The 23,072-nt window shown below is 33.9% G+C and overlaps 2 protein-coding genes across 2 annotated transcripts; both read right to left on the reverse strand.

Annotated features, from left to right (window-relative positions):
* Nucleotides 1-8,264: 8,264 nt before the first annotated feature.
* Nucleotides 8,265-9,061, reverse strand: LOC131160269 (putative invertase inhibitor). Its single transcript, XM_058115733.1, has one exon. It carries the CDS (start codon nucleotides 9,019-9,021, stop codon nucleotides 8,458-8,460), a length of 564 nt encoding a protein of 187 aa, XP_057971716.1. The 5' UTR covers nucleotides 9,022-9,061; the 3' UTR covers nucleotides 8,265-8,457.
* A 2,014-nt stretch (nucleotides 9,062-11,075) lies between these two features.
* LOC131160270 (putative invertase inhibitor) lies at nucleotides 11,076-11,899 on the reverse strand. Its single transcript, XM_058115734.1, has one exon. It carries the CDS (start codon nucleotides 11,866-11,868, stop codon nucleotides 11,320-11,322), a length of 549 nt encoding a protein of 182 aa, XP_057971717.1. The 5' UTR covers nucleotides 11,869-11,899; the 3' UTR covers nucleotides 11,076-11,319.
* Nucleotides 11,900-23,072: the final 11,173 nt, after the last annotated feature.

A 23,072-nucleotide genomic window follows, 5' to 3' on the forward strand; every position in this document is an offset into this window, starting at 1 on the left:
TCTCACGAGCATTGCTCGTCAATTGGACAGATTTTCTTTTACCTAATGAGTTGTGCTAATCTTTTGGGCTGAAAACAAGTAGCGTGACAGAGAATGCACTTATAGATATGTACGTAAAGTTTGATAATTTAATAGAGGCACACAAAATGTTTGAAGATATGACTGACAAAGATGCAATTTCATGAAACAATCTCCCTTCTGGGCATGTTAGATTAGGTCAGAGGCCCCTAGGGTATTGGTTCGCGATACGTTTAGGGGAGTGTAGGACTATAACTTACTTGTATGTCCTAACCCCCTAGGGTTGCTCTGCAGCTTGCTACTCTCTTGCTTCTTCCCTGTTTTGGAGGCCTCCCCCGTATCCCTTAAGCTCTTTCTTTTCAAATCAACTTGGTCTCTCCTTGTGTCCATTACTTCTTCTAAATTGATATACTTATGTGCCTGTGCCATTAGTTCCCCCATGTCGTCTAGAGGCCTTTTCCCGAAGGAGTACAAGAAGTCCCTAAGTTGGAGGGTCGTGGTTAGGGCTACCAATACTACCCCATAATCCAAGTTGCAAATCTCCAAGGTAAAAGTGACAAAGCAATGTATGGATTTTTTTCAACGTTTCCCTTTCTCCTTGGATTAGATTCAACATATGAGCTAAGGTCTTTACCATTTTGCGGTGGCTGATGAAGTGTCCAACAAATTGTTGTTCCATCTCAGAGAAGGATTTAATGGATATGGGTTTCAAGGTTTGGTACCATGCCCTGGCATTCCCTTTAAGGGTGGCGGCAAATGCACGACACATAATATCATCTGGTGCGCCTTGCAGTTGTATTAACACCTTAGAGGTATCCAGGTGATCAACCAGGTCGGTCGAGCATTCATACCTTTCTAAGGTAGGCATTTTGAACTTGCTGGGCAGCGGGACCTCCATCACTTCTTTGGTGAATGGTGGATCCGACAACTTTAACGAAGTCTCTCCATAAGAGGGGTTGGCTCGACCCTCTTTCATAATTTTTTTCTATTTTATCTATCTTTTTTATTCTCTTCTGTAACTCATTTGATCATTGCTCATTGACTCATATGATGTTCACGTCCTCCACCTTCTTTGCGGGGTTAGTTTTTCCATTGCTCTCCTTTGGGACTTCCGTTTCTCCTATGCGTCAGGATCAGCTAGCTACTGGTGGGAGGCAGGTTCTCCATGACTCTTTTGCTGTAAGAGCATGTTGAACATGTCCTCCATCTACTTCTGGGAGGCTTCCATTCTCCTTTGTAAGATAAGGAATTTCTCCCTTGTCACTCCCGACTGGTCTCTGGGTGTGGAGTGAATGGAATGAGGTAATTGATCACCCGCACAAGGCTCTGAATGTGAGTTGGTGGTTGTTGTCATGTTTCAAGGATCAAAGATTCGAGGTAAGAGAAAAAAACCTCTCAGAACTGTTCCCACATACAGTGCCAACTGTTGCGGGATAAAATGTTGAAGAACCTCCGGTGGACCTTCCGATCTTGATCCCCTGAAAAGGACAAAAAAAAAGAAGCAAGGCTTGGCGGACCCAGGGTGTACTCTGGGAGATCACTTCGATGCCTAAGTCAGGGATTGACTTTGAGAGGTATGAAGCAATGGTAAAGTGTGGTTATGAATGAGATACCTTTGCCTCCCCTTTGGACCCCTATTTATAATGATGGAGTTTGACCTTGAGGTGATGTAGAGACCTGAACCCATAAATAAGGAAAATAAATAAGAAACGGGTAAAAAAGGGTATTACAGCTGGGGTCGTCAACGAAGGTAGTATGTTCTTCAACGAAGTCCCTTCAGTGCTTCGTCGACAAAATTCAGAGCGTTGTCGACGAAAGAATATTGAGCGAGCCAAAAAAAATATCCGGATGGGGTTTGTCAACAAAGGTATGGCTTTGTCCACGAATTGAGTGGTTGGCTTGTCGACGAGTTTGACTCGGTTAAAGACCCTATAAATATCCTTTTTAGTTGCTTAAGGGTTAAGAAAACCCAAAAGAGCTCTCTCTCTCTCTCTCTCTCTCACTCTTTAGAACCACCGAGTTCTCTCTCTCTCTCTCTCTCTCTCTCTCTCTCTATGAATCTTCATCGTTCGTCGTATGTTTCTACAATCGGAGGTTCCTACGTAAATCAGGGGAGGAAACTCTACAGTTATAGCAGATCAGATCATCGTTTTGAAGATTTTTGGGTTTTTCCTAAAAATTTATGTAAGGATCTGATTTTGTTTTCGATTAGGTAGTTATATAGTAGTCGAGATTATAATAAAGTAATGTTTTGTGGTTTTTAGATTTCGAGGATCCCGGGTCATTGTTTTAGACCAGTTCGTACGTGTTTCTATTTTCGGGTTTAAGGTAAGGAGAATTTGTTTACATCAGTCTTTTTGTAAAACTAAATCACTAAAAAGTTAGGTTATGTTGATATGTATGATATGATTGCTTATTTGCTAAATTTCACTGGGTAAAAATGTCGGTTTTATGATTTTACGATTTTGGGTAAAAATAAGGGTTTTGACGTATTGTAGTAACCCGAAAAAAAAAATATAATAATAATAAAATAATAAAATAAAATTAATTAATTAAATTAATAAATAAAATAAACAGTATGATAAGGAACAAATATATATATATATATATATATATATATATATATACTTGTGTGTGTGTGTGTGTATATATATATATATATATATATATAAAAAGGTATGAAAGCTTCTTTACTTTACTTTAGGTTTATTATATATATATATATATATATATATATATATATATATATATATATTATTAAATTAGCAAGCTTCTTTAAGAAGCTTTGAAAGGAAATCCAATTTTTGGATTTGTTGCCCGTGTCTCTCTTCTCTCTCACTTTCTCTCTCTCTCTCTCCTACAACTCTCTCTCTCTCTCTTCGATTTCGGGTTAGTTTTACGCCGGATCGACAAATCGAAACCACCACAACGCTCCTGGCGAAATTCTCTACAAGTTTGCCGGAACGGATCGTCAGGAAAACGAAATTGGATTTCATCCCAAATCCAAGGTAAGACTTTATATTCAATATTTGGATTTTTGACAGTTGAAGAAAGTGATATACGCGTAAAAATACTGAACTTTAATACTGGAAATTTTCAGTTCCAGGGTGTTGATTGGGAACGTGGGAAATCATCCCTAAGTTGAGGTAAGACTTTTTAAAGTCGAATTTGACTTAGTGGTAGTTATAGAAAATGTTGTACGTACGAAAATACTGAACTTTAATTCTGCGAGTTTTCATTTTCAGGGTGTTGAGTTGAGAACCTTGTGGGTACGGGGGAGATTTTCTTAGGGGCTTTTCAGGAATCAGGTAAGGGGATAAACTAAGCTAGTTTTGTTTAAGAAAATGCATGTATACATATATGTAGCATCTGGTTTTAGGAAAAAATAAATATATTTATATATATGATTTATATTTGGAAAATACTGTTTAAATGATGATATGTTGAATACGAGGAAAATTTGTTTAGTGTGGCATGAGTATAAAAATGTTTTGTACTGTTTTTTTTGGAATGGGGATGATATGGATTTCTATGATGGAAAACCGGCGTACGAGCCGAGATATTTTTATATGTATATGTGATTTGCCGGCGTATGGGCCGTGCTATGTGGATGAGATTTGCCAGCGTATGGGCTGTGCTATGTGATTTGCCAGCATACGGGCTGTGCTATGTGATTGCCGGCGTATGGGCCGTGCTATGTGGATTGCCAGCGTACGGGCTGTGCTATGTGATTTGCCGGCGTACGGGCCGTGCTATATTAAAATGTGTAATACAGGCGTACGGGCCGATGATTTTTATGATACACGTATATATGTGAAATGATATGATTGATGCGAAAATAAATGATATGAGATATTTATGTATCACGATTTTAGTATATGTATATGATATCAGAACCTGGTTGGCTTGGTCTAGGCTAGCACTTGCACGGTACCGTTGTTATGTGTCCATGGTCTTCGTGATCATGATATCTGTGTTAACGCCGCTGTACGGAGTGGTGTGAGATTGGATGGTCGATGTGGTTATTTTCAAGAAGTGTGCTGTTATCGCCCCTGGTGTACGGACCAGTCTGGGTAGACCTATCGGACCTACAGACTACTGTTTGACTTGGCAGTGGTCGGCTAACTATTGTCAAGTCCCGCCTTCGGGCCACACAACCCAGTCATGTGGGGGTAATACATGACAACAGCCAGCTAACCTACCAGGATTGTTTTATGTTATTATTAGTGTATGAGATGAGATATGTTTATGAAAATGCAGTATATTCTGCTATGTGTTGATATGCATATGTTTTCCCAGATTTGATAAACAGTATTGAATATGTTATGTATGGTATATGTAGAACACAGAATACTCATGTTGCCACACACTGGTATTAGTTTATTTCCCTTACTGAGAGGTGTCTCACCCCTAAATCTTATACATTTTTCAGGAGCCCCTGATAGGAGAGCGGGAAAAGCCCCGCTGATCTAGATCGGTTGGTTGCCCTCTTTGGAAGGGTAAGTTTTTGGTAGGGACAGTTAGGTTTTTGTGGGGATTGTCCCTAGATTTCATTTTTGGGATGTATATACTGTGAGATAGTAATTGTAGTGACTCTGGTATGTGTTATGCACATTGTGATGAGATGTATATAATTTTGTACTTTCTGCTGCGTAGGTTTCTGCTGTATGTTTTGTTATATCCCTGGTGCCCACGGGTCCAGGTGGATTGTGTCCTGCTGAGCTGGAATGTATGATGTGATGATAATTTATTTATATATAAAAAAAATAATATGCGAAAAAGGAGCGGGTCGTTACACGTATGATCTCCAAACTTTTCAAAACTTCCTTATTTGTGTTATTATTAACATAGGAGATTCTTGGATCCCTTATTTTCCATTTAAATGATGTTTATTGAATTTTATACGATATAGCGGACTTTTGTTCAAATGAGCGTGACATATGTAATGAAATGGAATGTGTAAATCTTTTATAGTAATTGTATGAACTATGGGAACTGGAGTTCCACTTTGCTATATGAGAGATGTGAAAAATAAGTGCCGATTATATACCGAGCTATATACGTAAAAAGGGTTAAATTGAGAGGGTATGTACTAGTTTATACCACAATGCGATTGTGTGAATTTGTGAAAATAATGGAAAGGCACAAATTATTATGTTTTTATTGTAAATTATATATATGATAAACGGAACCACAACTTGCTACCAAAGGAGTTGAAAGATACTTCAGATTAAAAGAGTTGAAAGATACTTCAGATTAAAGGGGTTGAAAGATACTCCCGTAACTAAAGGCACGATTTCGTTGCTAGTAAAGTATAGTGCAATCACACATGTGAATCAATGTGAGTACAGAGATAGTTGGCTTGCAGGATTATTGGGACCACTGGTGAAATAATGGACCAGGTGGGGTAGTCAGACTATATAATAGATGCTTGACAGTGCCTGCACGAACAGGGCATGTCAAAATTATTAGTGCACAACCAGAGCCACGGGGTAAATAGGCAAAATTTTACATACCAAGCTAGTCGTTGTTTTAATATTCATATGCATGATTTAAAAATAAAGTCACAGATTTGAGTACCAGGTAGAGAGATAACTCTCACTTTTTATGATGCCAAACCACCTATCATAGGATTTATGTCCATAGATCTCTTATATTACAGTACTGCAAATATGTCTTATATGTATCAGTTTTTAATTGAAATATACGCATGTGGTCACACATTGTTGTAATATCGTCCACCTTACTGAGAAGTGTCTCACCCCATTATAGAACCTTTGTTTTTAGGTCCTACAAAACGTCGGTCCTGGTTGCTAGAGGGACAAGTCGAAGGTTGTTTTGATTTTAGCTTACGTAAATATGTTATTTGTGTAGTAAACTTAGTTGGAGTACCTTTTTTTGGAGGTTGTAAGAACTAAATATGTTTTAAGTATGGATGAATGTATTTAAAGAAACAACTAGAAAACTTGGTATATGTCTAATAGAATCCCTATGGATATTTATATTTTTCCACAACATTTGAATTACAGTTTTGCGTGAGATACACTCGTATATCCCTATTTAGGGCAGGTTGTTTATGTATGTTTATCAGGTACATGTTTTTTGTATGTGTGGTAGCAATCTGGGTCTATATAAAGGGTTGGGTTGTTACATGTGATTTGTCATTATGGTGCCTGGCGTGGATCACTCCGTCCATTATTGGGCGGGTATTGATCACTTTGGTCAATATATGGCTGGCGTCAATGACTCTGTTCAAGCAGTTGACTTGGTAGGTGATTTTCTTCATTAATACTGGGCACTAGTCTTCTTTTGACTTTAGGGTAGGTGATATATTTGGGGTATATCAAAATTTTTATTTTTTAATATTATTTGGTACAAAGATAAAATATAATGAAAAATAAGTTTCCTTCATATTTTTATTTCCTTTCCTTCCCCCATCAAAATCTTGATGGATCAAAAATTTACTTTGAGAAAGGAAAGAAAAGGAAAATAAGAAGAAAACTCATTATATATATATTGTTCTCTATTAAGTATTATCAAAAATAAAAATTTGTTTTAGTATGACTAAAATTAAGAAAAGTTAAATATTTTTCATGTATTAAATTAAAAAAAAATTCATAAATTTGGTATTTTTTTTTTTTAATTTTTTTTCCTACTTTCCTAGATAACCAAACATCAAAAAGCCCAACTAAATAATGCCAACCTCTATCTTCCAACTTCTCAATTTGTGGAGTTTCACCAAGCTCAAAGCGGGAACTACAAATCCCTCTTTCTCGTCTCTTTCCTACCTTCAACAATATGACAAATATGGAAGGCTATCAGCTTCATACTTCAGAGAACTTAATTGTTCTGATTTTATTGCTCTTTACTCTTCCCTGCGTTATGCCATTTTTACTCTTCCGACTAACTCGAGCAGCTTGCTTGATTTAAGTCCAACGTTCCTCTGCTAGTGCTTTAATATAATCTATTTAAATTTTTTCACTGTGTCATAAATGGGGCTTAATTTATGGCCTTAAAAGAAAACGTTTACATTTTGTCATAAATGGGATTTAATTCATTGCCTTAAATGTCATAAATCAGTTTTCCTTTTCCTCTGATTTAAAATTGGGCAAGCTGTGGTTTTCTTTCATGTGGTTCAATTTTTGGCATTAAGAAAAGGTTCGAGTACCTCCATGCAAGATTAATAATTAAGAAATTAAGTTTAATTTGAAGCATGATGAAAAATCAATTATAAGATTTATTAATAATTAAGAAATTAAGTTTAATTTGAAGCATGATGAAAAATCAATTATAAGATTTAATTAATAGCACTTTGTGGGTAAGTAATTAACTATTTTAATTTTGTCGCTCGTCATGTATGAATTTTATAACCAAGGTATTGACTTGTAGAGGTGTAAAAGTGATAGACAAATTACAAATATTTGCACTGTAAAGTTTAGTCTTAAATACCAAAGAATATGATTACGATAGCACGCGCAGTAAATTCTCAATATATGTTCTTGTGTTATATTTTTTCTAGTAGGTTCAAGTTGGTTCTCTTTATGTGTTTTTCCCGCTAATTCGGAACTCCTACCCAGATGACCTCAAACCGTGACTTTCAGCAAGTTTTAGTGCTAAATTGGAGAATGACATGATTGGTCCCACAACTTTCTCTTGATAAATGAAAGATTGACCTTTTTTACGGAATCAAATCCAAAATCTCCTATCATCAAGAAGCCTTACAGGTTACAGCCCATCTTTGTTAATTTCTACAAGTTACTTGTATTTTTAAAACAAATACTATTAAAAATTATTTAAAAAAAAACTATTTAAATATGATTAAAGTTAATTGTAAATGACATTTAAAATAAAAGAAATACAAGAGCCGTGCTTCATATATTTTTGTACTTTCTTTAATGTTTTCCGAGTTCCAAATGGATCTAAATAGTCTATCCATGATCTGTGTAGAAACCTATTTAGGATAGGCAAAAAGATCATGTAGAGGATATGCGGTATTTATGGAGTTTGAGACTTCTTTGAGAAGGTTTTAGGTTGCGTATCTCTTGTTTATACCTAAGCCTAGTCTGAACCTTCAATAGACCAAAATAATAATAATAATAAAAACCATAAGCAAAAGGGATGCGAAGATAACAACACCAACAATGGCAATAATGAGCAATGATGATGAAGCAATAAATTACAAGAATAAATGGAATAAAATTGAACCCAAATAGGATTAAATACTTATAAAAAGCACTAATAAACACTGATCGATTAAGTTAATATGTAAATTAAAAGGAAGCCATACATATCGCAACTGAAACTTATCGCCCAGTGTTTTATTCTTCTGGAATAATCAAAAGAAAGGAAAAAAACAACCGCACAACAACAACAGAAACAAAACAACAGTGACTAATGAAGTAAATTATAGAGCACATAGTGAGCGACACAATTCACAAATTATTTCGTGATGATATGGCCAGCCATGTTAATGATGGATAAAGCCACAGCACTCAACTCAAACATATGAGCATTGCTCTTTGTCAAAGGAGATCTGTAGCCTTGTCTCTCTGAGTATCCATTTTCACAGTCGTAAGAAGTATCCATTACTGCACTCACATATACGTTGGCCGAGTCATAATCCCTTACCCTGAATGCAGGAGCCGCCTTACTTACCGTATACACCGCGTCGGAATACATTTTTTGGCAGTCCACCAAGTGATCTTTGGCGTAAGGATCCATTTTCCCCGTCCAAGAATTATTCAAGAGCCTCTTGATGAGTTTTTGGATGCGAATGGCATCGCTTTTGACAAGGGTTATGGAGATAAACCCTAGCCCTCGGAGGGATGCGTTTCGGCTCTTCGGGACATTTTCAAGAGAGCTCATGCAGAAGCTGTAGTTCGAGTTTGTGTTCTTTTGGACATAATCTTTGCAGACTTTCTCAATGAGGTGCTTGTCCCCATTTGCACCATAAAGGAAGAAGAAGGAGAGTACTATGAAGAGGGAGAGAATAGAGGGCTTCATGGGTTTAGCTAGGGTTTTTGTTTTGGTAATCCGTTTCTTGTGTTTGGTGTTGAAAGAGATGAATTCGTGGGTATTGTAGTGGGTTTTTATTGTGTCTCCCCTGCCACGGGAATTCTCATCTTTGAGTCATCAGGTAATTAATTAAGTGGTTCATGTGAATAAGGTGAACTCTCTGGTGGCTTGGAAAGATATATTAAAGTAAAAAAAAAATTCCAATTAATTACTATGACGGTTAGTTTTGAAGTCCTCTAATTGCATTTTCCAATGTTTGCGATATTGCACACGTTGTCTATTTTATTTTTATTTTGTTTTATGAATCATATTGCACCTTTACCCATCCCATTCCATTGAGAAATTATACAGGAGACCTTCCCCTCCATTAGGGGTGAGCATAATTCGGTTAAAATCAAATTAATCGAGTAGATTTGGTCCGCTTGGTTTGGTTAAAAATTTATTTGGTTATGTTTGATTTTAATTTTCTTTGAATTTCGATTTTGGTTTGGTTAGTCGAATTAACCGAATTGTACAAATTAATAATAAATAATTATATATTAAAATATTGTATATATTATACATATACTAAAATTTTATTTATTTTTATATATTATATATATATTAAACTTTTATATATATCTTACTTATATTATTTATATTTTATATATATTAAAAATTTATATATATATATATATATAAATATTAAATCAGTTAAAATCGATTAACCGATTTAACCGAAATTCGATTCGGTTGGTTTTGAGTTCGATTAAATATGAAATTACGGTCAATTTGGTTAATGAGATTTTTTAACTAATTTTTTTTATTAATTTGGTTAATTAAACGAAATCACTGAACCAACCGAATGCTCGCTCCTACCCTACATGTGTCTGTTTCCTTAATATTAGACATATGACAAATTGGTCCTACATTCATTAATATCAAAGAGAGACATTTTTAATAAGTATATAATTAAGAAAACAAACAAATAGACAGGTGGAGGGGAAGATCCCTTATATAATTTCTCCAATCCATTGCCCCACCCATTTGCTTGTGCCTTTTTTTTTAAACCTCTATTAGAGTTCCACAGACATCCTACCAATTCATAGGACACTTTAGCTAGTTAAAGTTCGGGATTTTTGTATTAGACGTAGGGTTCTCAATTAGACCAATTCAATTAATCCTTAAATAGAGTGAGAAGAGATATTATAAAATGGGGGACGTCTTATTTTTTGTAACTCAAGCTTATAGCCTCCAATAGTCCGAGAAAAAAAAAAAAAAACAACAACAACAACAGAATGAGAAGAGATCTAAAATGGGAGATATGCTATCTTCTATAACTCAAGTCAATAAGCCTCCATTAGCATTTTTTTTTTTTTAAAAAGAAGCAAAAGCCTTAGAGCACATGCATGATGGATGACCGTCATTAGTGCGTGGTGAAGCCCATAGTTTTCAAAATTATCATTGGCCAATCGGCCATCCACAAATTTTTAAAATAGGTTATATGATACACAATCAGATTAAGGGGGACTATGTTAGGCTTTTGTGGAGCCTAGTTGCTTTTGATCTGAATGATGACTTGACTTTTCTTTAATGAGAGATTTCTATCTTAAGGCCTGTTTTGTAGCTCATTTGGAACCTGTGCGTAGCATATAAAATGATTATTTTTGGGTGATTAGGTCAAGCGGTCACACTTCGCGAGAAAAAGAGCATTGTACCGTTGCACTTTTTGTATTTTTCTTTTTAATAATAGTGAAATCCCTACAACTCTGTGAACGTAAGCAAAATTACTGAATCACGTAAATACTATCTTGTGCGCGTGATTAATTTTTTCTTGACGTGTTTTTTTTCTCTATTTTGTTTCTTACAGGTTTCGAAAATTTGTTGTTAATTCCCAATAGGCTATGGATGAATAGCAAATTAACAAGATGCATGTCTTCATATTTAAAATTGCCGTATGAAGAAAGGAAGTTTTAAATGTATGCTTTTAATTTATCGCTATATTTTAACTAATCAATTTTCTTTTAGATGCAAGAGCTTGTTCGTCGACAATATTTCGTTCGGATTCACAATATCATTTATCCTTTTACTGATTACTATTATCTTCACTCCAACCATTTTAGTACAACCAAAGAAAACTTCAATAACAACAAAGACAACAAAAACAAAAACAACAATGGCGATAATGAACAACGATGATGATTCATGATGAAGCAAATTACAGAAATACTTGAACCCATACACGATTAAGCTAATTCAGCATGCAAAAGGCAACATATCCCATTTGAAACGCCATCCAGAAGTTGCTCAATGACGATGAAGCATGTTAATTATAGTCAAAGCCATTCCACTCAATTGGAACATTTGCTTGCTGCTCTCTGTCATGGGAGACTTTGAACCTTTTCCCTCCTTGAACTGGTCTTCACATGTGGAAGAAGCATCCATGGCTGCACTCATCTTTATGTTGGCCGAGTCGTAATCCCTACCTTTGAAGGAATCAACTGCTTCCTTTACGCTGTCCACGGCGTCGGCGTAGAGTTCGGAGCAATCCTTTAAGCAATTTTTGGTGTAGTCGCTCATCTTCATATCCTGCGAATTCAAGAGGTTCTGGACGAGTCGGCCGATGCGAAGGGCATTTTTTTGTACCAGGCTCATGGAGAAAAACCCTAGACCTCTCAAAGATGCCTTGTGGCTCTTAGGGATTGCTTGCAGAGACTCCATGCAGAAAGCATAGTTCATGGTTGAGTCTGCTTGGACAAGGTCTTTGCAGACTTTCGCTATGAAGTTTGCTTCACCATGTGCACCATAAATTAGGAAGAAGGACAAAATGAAAAAGGAGAGAGCAGAGGATTTCATGGTTTGAGGGCTTTTGTTTCTTCTTAATTGTCTATGTGGGTTGAAAGAGATGAGGAGGGTATTTATCAAAACAAAAAGGTGAATATTGCACATATACCCCCTCGCTATGGTGTTTTTATTAATGTGTCTCCTTGGGCAAAAGCAAAATTTTCAATTTATGCTTATTTAATTACAATTAGTTAGATTTTGAGCTTGAGAGATAATGGACTTAATTATATATATATATATATATATATATTTGAATCGTGGTAATTAGGTTGAAAATACATATTAATACTTAGGTTTTTCTGTAACTATAACACAATTTTGAGATTTTTCTCTAATTACAAATACCAAAGTTTTTTGCACTATGTCGGCACATTTAAAAAAAATATATATATTTTTAATGGGTCATACTATGCCTTTCAACAACCCATGTTTCCTTATCCCTAAACTTCATGCTCACAAATGCGACAATTAAGGATGTGTCCTGCCAATAGTTTATGAAGTGTTTGTCGGACTAATGAGACATTGTATTATTTTCCGCGATGAATGGTCATTAATTTCCGGTGAACACAAAAACTTTTTAGAAACTTTTGAATTATCATGTGCCATCTACAAAGTTTTTACATAAGCTTTTAATTTTTTATTTTATTTTATATATACTATACTTATTCATGGGCACATATCCAATTGACATTGAAATGAGAAATGCTTCATATAAGTCAAAAAAAATAACATTGTGCTTTGAGCTCTCTTTATATGTCTTTTCAAGCATGTTAAGAGAGAAATTATTGTCTATAATTTTTGGCTACATGTGACAACTCAAAAAGCTATGGTCTAATGAGAAAAAAATAAATAAATATACTTTTAATTTACCGCTATAATTTTATTAATTTTTTAGATATATACAAGATTTTTGTCGATTGATAATACTTTAAGAATCGTAATATGATTTATGAATTACCCTTTATTTATTATTAATACCACTATTTTTTTCTATCATCCATAATACCCGCGACATTTTCTTACTTTCATTATTCAAGATATTCTAAGAAAATTAATATCAATCTCTTTTTCTTTCTCCTTCCAAGTGAGAAAAAAATTTAATAAAAAAACAAAAAGTAAAGGAAAAAAAAAAAAAAAAAAAACAAGAACTAATTGCCATGCTAATTACTATAATTAGCTTATATCAAAAATTTATATTTGATATCTCTACCTTCCTGACTTTAGGTTGAAAGTATGTTCATAGAAAATAATGTGCACAGTGATTCATCGTGTTGTGAATGATTTAAATAAGAAAATGTAAATGTTATTACATCAACTTAAAAAAAATACCCAAAAAAGACAAAAAAAAAAAAAAATGTTAGTACTTATTAGTGGCAACGAGTTTTGAAATAATATTTTAATTCGAATGTTTTAACTTCAATTTTTCATGAGATTAAGTTTACATGCTTTAAGAGAACACTTATAGGTCGTACGAGGTTGATATATCATATATCTTAGAGTTGTTGATCGATTCATAGTCTAGCTTTTTGCTATTAAAAAAAAAATTATTCATAATAAAACAAGCGTAGCCTAATATAATATGGAGAGAATTAAAATAATTAGACTATATTGAGTGGATTGTATGACAACTCGAAGCGTATTCAAGAAGCAAAGTATTTGTAAAGAATGAGTACAAAATTTTAAAACATGAGGAAATAATTACAAATAAATTGAATTGTGAGGATGTAAATGCAAATTTTTATAGGCGTGATGATTTTTTTTCCCATATTGTAATCTCCACTTTGATGCCATACCTAACTTAGGACATAGATGTCAAGAAATTTAACGTGAAATGTGTTTTCTTTTTAATTTGTTATAATTTATTCTTAACAAATGCTTTCTCATATCTTTAATAGGATAAAGTATTCAAAAGGCTTGAAGGCGTGCTGTAATTGGACGAATTAAGTTCATCAAATAATCATTGTTTGGATTAATTCAAATAAATAATTTCATATTAAAGTTCAACTCATTGCTTTAAATAAGCCGCACTCGGCGCCGAATTTGAGTAGCTCACAATTTTTTTTTTTTATAAAAATATGAGTAGCTCACAATTAAATTAAAAATAATTTTATGACTCGTAAACATAGAATCATGATGTGAAGAATTTGAATCAAGATGGATGTGTTAATTGGGATATTTAATTATAAGTTTACATTTATTAAAACAACATTATTTAGTAAATATATTGGGCCCAAATTTTTGTTCAAATTCAGAAAATTTTATGCTTGAAGAATACGATAATTTAAAGTTCAAATCAAGATGCATGTGTTAATTGGATTACTAATTATAAGTTTATATTTATTACAACAATAATATAAACATAAATCAAAATATAATTTAATTATTTAATATTTTTATTAGCATAATTAAATATTTATATATTATTTCATTATATATCATAATGACTAATTATATTGTGTGTTGAAATATAATGATATTATTTATAATATAGTGAATATCCATACACCATTTAATTTATTTAATTAATACTTATTTCTAGATACATCAATTAAACGGTACTTACTATGACTACAGATAATCCTTACATCTAAATATAAAATCGATATCTTGTTTTTTTTTTTTTTTTTTTTTTTTTTTTTTATTACATAGGAACTCCAGCCACCAACCAGCCCTTCGGACCTCTGCTGTGGTACCAAACCAACGAATCAGCGTCTTCTGCCCCCAGGTCTCGCTAATCAAGGTAAAGTCTGGATGCGGACACTACTTCTGTGCATCTATGCAACAATATCCTTTCTTGCACTTTCCATTGTTGTGCCAGACACCCTACTTGTGCTAAACATCAATACGTACAACAATTATTGCTATTGAATATATAACAAAACTAAAGCAATCTAGAAACTAATAATAAAAGACAGCAATAAAAAAAACACAAGAATTTACAAGTTCTGGTACAAAATTACCTACGTCTTCAGGCGTGACAATCAATCCACTACTTCCAAAAAATTACAACTTGGGCAACTTAGAAATACGCTAGAGTACAAATACTATTTGTAACTCGATGATCGCTCACATGGCAAGGATATAACTGTCCATTAAAAACACAAATCTAACGGCAACATCATATATGCCACGTGTCACAATGATTGGGTGAAACGTGGCTAGCTTAAAATGATCAGTTTTTTTTTTTTTTTTTTGAAAAAAAATAGGGATGTGACACGTGGTGGGGTAACGTCAGCATGACGTCACCTACTATCCCACAGTGCCACGTGATGCTCATCCTTAATGGCGTGCTCTCTTCACATGGACGACTGACATGACAATGATCAAACCGTTCGTAGAAAGTACAAATCAAATGGCCAAAGTTGTGCTATGTGTCATAACATGGTGGTGACATGCATGTGGCCAACTACAAATGGTTGTGTTGAGTCATTTCTTAATCTGATGGTCAAAATTGAGTGACTGGATCTTGCACCAAAGATTGACCTTAGTTGATTGACCCGTTTTAGGTGTTTTTGCTTCCTTTTGACTAATTTTGACCGTCCCAGGCTATTGGAAGAATCCGAAAGGATAATGAATTACTCGGGCAGATTTTAAATTTTTTGCACAAAAATCAAGAAATTAACTCGCCTGTTTTGGGCATTTTCGCTCATCTTTGACGAATTTTGACCGTCGTAGTGATTTGCAACAGTTTGAAAGACTTAGGATCGATCTAGACATATTTCATAAATTTGAAACAAAAATTGTGAAAATTATTTGGCTAGTTTTAGACATTTCCTCTCATTTTTAACCAATTTTGATTGTCCCAGGTGATTTGGAACAGTCTGCTAAGTTTAGAAGCAACCTAGGCAAAATTTAGGTTTTTGGAGCAAGAATCGAGAAAATCATCACTCAGCTTGTTCAGAAGTTTTCACTTCTTTTTGACCAATTTTGACTATCCCAAATAATTCGGACCAGTTCAAAAAAGTTAGGAGTGATCCGAGCAACTTTTAGGGTTTTAACACAAAAAAAAAAAAATCGCTCAACATCCTGAGAGATGGACGACCTTCCGATATCCACTCTTTTGCCGATATGTTGACATATGGACGACCTCTCGGTGTCCACTTTTGTTCCTAACTATTTTGTAGGTATACATGGGATTTGAAGACTTTTTATGGATGACTTATGATAGAAGACTTTATTATTATTTTTCTTGAATTTGTATTTGTTAGACATTTCATTTCAAGATTATTAGGTTCTTGAAGACCACAAGTGTAGTATGGAAGCAAATTCCAGTCCAAGACCCATGTGGGCCCCACACGGATTTGACCTCCCTTAATTTGACTTATGTTTTACATTTAAGTTGTTATATTGAAAGACACTTAAGCTTAGCTTGCATGAGAGAGTATTTAATGTGTGAGTTTAGTAAGTTGTGTTAGTATTTAATTTATAAGTTGTGTGTATTAATTAGCTATGTCTCCCATGCTTGTGTGGAAATTATTAGCTAAGTTAATGTCTTGTCCCCCTCTTCCCTATGTTAGCTTATATATCTCCATTGTAAGAACTGAATATTCAGCTAAGATTTAATATTAAATATTGAAAGGAATTTCCTTTACTAAAACTTGTTAGCTTTGTCCAATCAATTTGATTGTGTAGTGCGAGGCTACGCATTCTCTCTGAAGATCAGGTGGTGAAAGACCACAATTCTATCAAGCGACACCATCTCCACCTCCCCTCTTTAACCCATACGGCCTCCCCTCCAACATGTCCACATGGCCACCACAAAATACACCCCACGGCCACTATTCCCCCATTCCATTGTTGTGTTCATCTCGGTGTTTCAAAGCTTGCATGAAAGACTTCGGTGTGGTCTAACTTGTGTTGAACAACGTCTAGTCATCCAAACAATTTTCTTGGTAATTTCAGCACTTTTGTTTAAATCGTTATAATAGTTTTTGAACCCTTTTTTTTTTTTTTTTTAAGAAGGGCGGTACCTCCATTTATTTATTGATAACCCCTCACTTTTGGTGGAGGAATACCGTGGTTACAAGACAACCAATGGGAGATAACAAAATATAACACGTTAAAAACCTCTCAAAGAACAACACCAACATCCAGCCAAAAACCGGGTTACAAGTCCAAACAAAACAAAACAAAACATGACCTACAAAACAAACCTTACGCAACAAAACAAAACAAAAGATAAACAACATAAAACATAAGCTAAAACCAAAAAAAAATCAGCTAAACATATCTCATATAAGTCGTATACATCTTCTCCAATTTATACAAGTCATTGCTAACTCTAGGGAGTTGACTACTATTTGTAAACAAACTATTCCTTCCCATAGCACCTTGTCGAGCCAAGGCATCTACCACTTTGTTCCCTTCTCTATACCAATGATTTATCGAAAAATCTACTCCCTCCAATAAACCAATAAGCTGCTCCCAAAAATCTCACAAATACCACAAGGAGCACTTCCTGGCTCTTATCCAATTAACTACAATATTCGAATCACATTCAATATCGATACAGGTATGACCCAAATGTTTACAAATCTTTATTCCTTCCAACACAACTCTCAATTCAGCTTCATTATTTGAACAAGAACCAAAATATTTTGAAAAATCAATCACAAAAGAACCTGTATGGTCTCTAAGGATGCCACTACCACCCGCTGGCCCTGGGTTCCCCAGGCTGCTCCCATCCAAATTTAGTTTCAACTTCCCTTGCCTCGGTTTTAGCCATCTCACACTTTGCATAGTTTTAATTATTTTATTCACAATTTGCACTTCCAGATTCTGTAATACTCGAAAATTAGCATCTTTTAACTGAACCATTTCTATCATGTTCCTACTCAAAACCCCCACCCAATACTTAATGGAGAGCCACACATCAGTACTACTCTCTAATTTTCCTCCCATTTTAGCAACACATCTCCTTCTCCACAGCCTCCAAACTACTAAATAAGGAATCAAACCCTTCAATGAACCTAGTTGAGAGAACCTGGAAGCCCTATTAAACCACTTTGAACCCTTGCTAGTTGATTAAATCACATCTTTGAATAACCCTATGGGAACTATGGGAACCATAGAATGCAACATTGGTACTCGCTAGCTTAAATCAAATGTATGAATATTAGTTTGTTAAGATAGAACTTGCAACTTTGGCTTTGAAAATAACATCTATATGCATAAAACTTGACTACTTGACAAAGAACATTTGGGACTTATTTCTGGACAACATCATACACCGTTTCAAAAATAAAACAACATGTGAACAATAACACAATTTATGATATTTATGTTCAGTTGATTTAATTTTTATGTTAAAGTGTTTTGAATATATGTGCTTATGTGAGGGTTGAATTGTAACGCCCCGATTTTCATGCCACTTTTTTCCCACATATATAAACTATAAAATGTCACCGTTTTGATACCTTCTAATATAAACCACAACATCATCACGGACCAGGTAAGGACCGTGGAACCTGTATAACTATAAACTACCTATGCAACAGAAAGCAAATATCCACATCAAATATATACAATACCAGAGAGTCAGTATCTCTTCAAATTATACATACTTAACCATTCCCAAAATTCCCTCATCTGGATCCAAGGACTACTCAAAAAGTGACTACCCAAAATACTTACCCTCCAAACAAGGCAATACTGTAGTCCCCTCTACCTACAAGTATGATATGCTCGCATATCTAGTTCACTTGAAAAATAATGGAATACTGGGATGAGACAACTCTCAGTAAGACGAAATATGCTATTACCAATGTGTGGCAGATAACTTTGCATAATTGTAAAATTTGATTTGAAAGTACTGCAAATAACCGAGTCTGAGAAAACACGTATAAATAATACACAGTATAGCTAATACCTATGTGCTTAACATGATTCGATTTCAATCTTATGCTAAATCATTTCTATAATTGATTATTTGTATTGGCATCTTGGTCCTTTTTTACATAATAAATTCTAAACTATCTATGGGTTTTGAGTCCCAAGTCAAACAAAGATAAGAGTTTTTTCATCCAATATAGAAATTCATAGTAAAGACATCTTTGTGTGTTTTTAAATTAGCATTTTTGTGTAATATCCTGCATTTTAATTTTTGATTTTTTTTATATTTTAGTAAATTGATATTAAACCTTTTGCATTGATGTATGCACCAAGTGATACCCAATAATATTTATAAGGCTTGCATTAATTAGTTTCTGCTTTAGGTTATTGATGATGTTTAATTTGTATTTGGTTGGTTAATAACATGTTTAAAAAAGGTGTCGTGAGCTATAGTTATAGTTAATTTGGCTAGTAAATCGCTTAGTTCTTAGAAGTTCATCTATTCCCTGTCCTATTGATTCTTCAAACCTAATCTTAAGAATCTGTGTAAGATTGCCTTGTTGATCGTTTGACCTACCTTGATTACAAGTTACTAAGGTCTGTCAAGTCCTTATGTGCAAACTATGCTTAGAATTGTATGACTTTGGGGTTTTAAAAATGATAGTTGTTGTCTATCATGATAGCTCATAGAAGATCAGAGTATCATATGATTGAATTCTATATAGAGTTCAGGTATAATGCTTTTGAGTTATGGATAGGAATTTTTGCCTTAATTAACCTACTTATTCAATAGTTAATTTTTTGTACCAAAATTTTCACCTGCCTTTGGAAAAAAATGGCCTAGAATATCATTTTTATATATACCAATGGTATAGCCTCCAATGGTGTAAACTAGCTATTCTGCATGTAGCACCTTGCTTTCTTTCAATTAGCGACCAAGGTCCTATCACAAAGATAAACAATTATAAGGTCAATGTAGCTCGGACAGGTTCCTATTTCAAATACATGTGCTAGAGTCTCTGTAGCAATCTTGAAATTTTGTTTAAAATTTCTCTAAAATTCTATGATACTAATAAATACACAGCAGAAGAGCCCCATAAAAATTACCAGAGTAACTAAAATATCCCAATATAACAATAAAACCATTCCAGTATCACAATGAAGTTCTGAACTTATCAAAACATAAATAAAGTATCAACAAAAACTCCAAAATCAATTTAATACATTCTTAAGAATTTCAAGATAAACCAGAATAACAAGATTAACAATTTATCTAAACCTCTCTATCTAGTCTCACACATGATTTCACTGCGCTACTTTGATTACTGTCATACTGCACAGGGCATCTGAAAAATGTTTGATAATCATGGGGAGAGACACCTCTCAATAAGACGGAATAAATTATTGTCAGTGTGTGGCAACATGAGTTTTAGTATGAAACAACTTAATAACTTATTCCTTAAAATCACATCTATATAACAATTGTGACGCCCCGATTTTCATACCATTTTTTCCAATAAATAATAAATATTCAAATCACACATCGGCCATGTCAAAATCTCTGATAATGTATCAGCATAATCCGACTTGAAGTGAGATACCGGGTAATCAGTCAAACTTATATAACACCCTATCAGTGGAAGTCAATTTATACAAATCATTCAAAATACAATTAACCAGAGTACTAAACATCCATACACATACACATATCCAACACATTCCCAAAATCAATCAAAACTCTAGAGGAATTCTCCATCCCTAGCTCAAAACACTCACCCTATCTAATCAAGGTATCAGCTCCCCTCTATCTTAGAGCTCTTTCTCCAAGCTTGTCACGGTTCCAGGAAATATTTAGATAATTGGGTAAGACACATCTCAGTAAGACGAAATAAATTATTTATAGTGTGTGGCAGTATGAGTTTCATTATATCATAATATACATATATATATTTCAGTGATAATACCATCGGAGAAAATACACCAATTATTCCCATAATGATATAAGTATAAAACACAAGCTTTTATAAGTTTTATTTCCATTTTTCATCTCATTCACATATAGCCCAAATTTACCAGCGAAAGTTCCTGAGGATAGGGGAAATTACACGCCCATACATGTAGCTCCCCTCTACTCTGATATCGTTTGTAACCCTGCCCAAATAACTCGGGTACAGCTACAACTAATACTTATCAGGGAACTCACCTTACTCAGTAAGTCCTCAAGAGGAGAGTTTTACTTCACCTTATTTATTTATGTTATTATACTCGCACTCTTTCTTTTCACTTTCAATTTCATTTCATCATCCAGCACATGAGTGTCCTCAGTAACCAATATATCCATGTATGTAGCTTATAGGTACCCTGAGGATATTCTTTCCACACCATCCTTCACCCCATAGTCGAGGTTGATTCTCTCCACGTCATGCTTCACCCAATGGTCAAGGTTGATTCTATCCACACCATGCTTCACCCTACGGCCGAGGTTGTGCTGCCCTGAGGATATTCTCCACACCATGCTTCCCCTTATGGTTGAGGTTGTGCGGCCCGAAGGCTATATCTAACCGCGGTTGGCTCACCCGATTAGATCAAATTAGGAAATCCATCCAGGCGTCTGTAGTATGATTGGCCTACCATAACCCTGGTCCAGACCCAGGGGCAAATCTACCCTTCTCAATTGCTCAATCGATTGCCCACACCACACTCATCACAAGACCGTGTGGTTGCACTAACACCTCACTAGTGTATTGTGCTCAATATCAATAATCGTCCATTAGGGTTCTCATTTCCACATTTCATCATTCACATTTCACATTCACAGTTCATTATTCATATTGCAGCATTCACATTGTATTATTCACATTTCATATTCTCATTTCAGTATTCACATTGCAGTATTCTCATCACAATTTTTACATTTCTTGTATTCACATTTCAGTATTCACATTGTAGAATTCCCATTGCACTATACACATTTTCACATTCATATTTTAATATTCACATTTCACAATTCAGTATTCACAATTCATCTCATCATATCAATGATATTTTCATCATTTCAATACTCATTTCATCTCATAATAACATATATATATATATATATATATATATATATCTTATTTCATGTTATTCAACATTTCTCAATAAAACATTTCCATATTTCATATTTCATCATTTCTCAGAAGATACTCTTCAGTATATATCACTTTTCCATGTTTCTCAATAAAACAATTCTCATATCTTTACAATTCAGTATATAAACATGACTGGGTTTCTTTTATATTCATTACTGCAAAAAACTTTTCCATATATGTTTTTATCATATTATCATCATTCTCTGTGCAAATTACACAACCCAATTTCAAACATGTTTCAGTATAAGTCATATGCCACACAATTTCGTCTAATATTCATATCATAATATTTGTAGGTAAAATATCATATTTTCCTTTCACATATTCATTCAACCAGTAATTTTAGAAAATACTGTAATAATTTATTCCCCATACCTGGCTTATTAAGAGGTCTACTAAAATCCCAAATCCTATGCCCCACGGCGTTCGCAGCTCAAAAACCTAAAATCACATTTCCCCAAATTAGTAAACTCAACTCCCAGAACAATTTTCGTTTAACACTTCCTAGGTTTCGAATACTCCAAGTAGCCCATTGAACCCTAAAATATCTTACTTACCCTTTGTAGAGACTCGTGAAAATAAAATAATAAAAATAATTAGAAAAATAGATTTTTGGCTGGGGAAGGAGAAAATTGGCGATGATTTTCTGGAGAGGAAGAAAAATCGGCAGCGATTTTGGGGTTTTACCTCGGGTCAGTAATGGGTAAATGGTAAATCTTAACCGGTTAAATAGAAAATCGGCGACAGTTTTCTAAGAGATAGAGAAAATCGTTTCTCGACAGTATTGAATGTAAAAATCCCAAAAATAGAGATATAAAAAAAATTAGTGGATTGATTTCCAAAAATAAATAAATAAATAAATAAATGAATAAATAAATAATAAATAAATAAATAAATAAATAAATAAAATTAGTGGATTGATTTCCAAAAATAAAAATAAAAATAAAAATAATAAATAAATAAATAAATAAATAAATAAATAATTCAATACTTTTTTAATTAATTAACTAATTAATTAATCGGATTTAAAAGAAAAAGAAAAAAAAATTTAATTAAAATTTATTTTTTTATTAATAAAATATATTATTATTATATTAATTAAATATATTATTATTATTATTATTATTATTATTATTATTATTATCATTCCTGAAGCTAGAAGCTTCAGGAATTTGGCAGCAAGCCCCCCCCTTCTTCCTTTCTCCTTCTTCTTCTTTATCTTCTTTCCTTTTCTTTTCTTTTTCTTTCACTTAT

The sequence above is a fragment of the Malania oleifera genome, chromosome 7 (genome assembly GCF_029873635.1).
Source record: "Malania oleifera isolate guangnan ecotype guangnan chromosome 7, ASM2987363v1, whole genome shotgun sequence".
NCBI lineage: Eukaryota > Viridiplantae > Streptophyta > Magnoliopsida > Santalales > Ximeniaceae > Malania > Malania oleifera.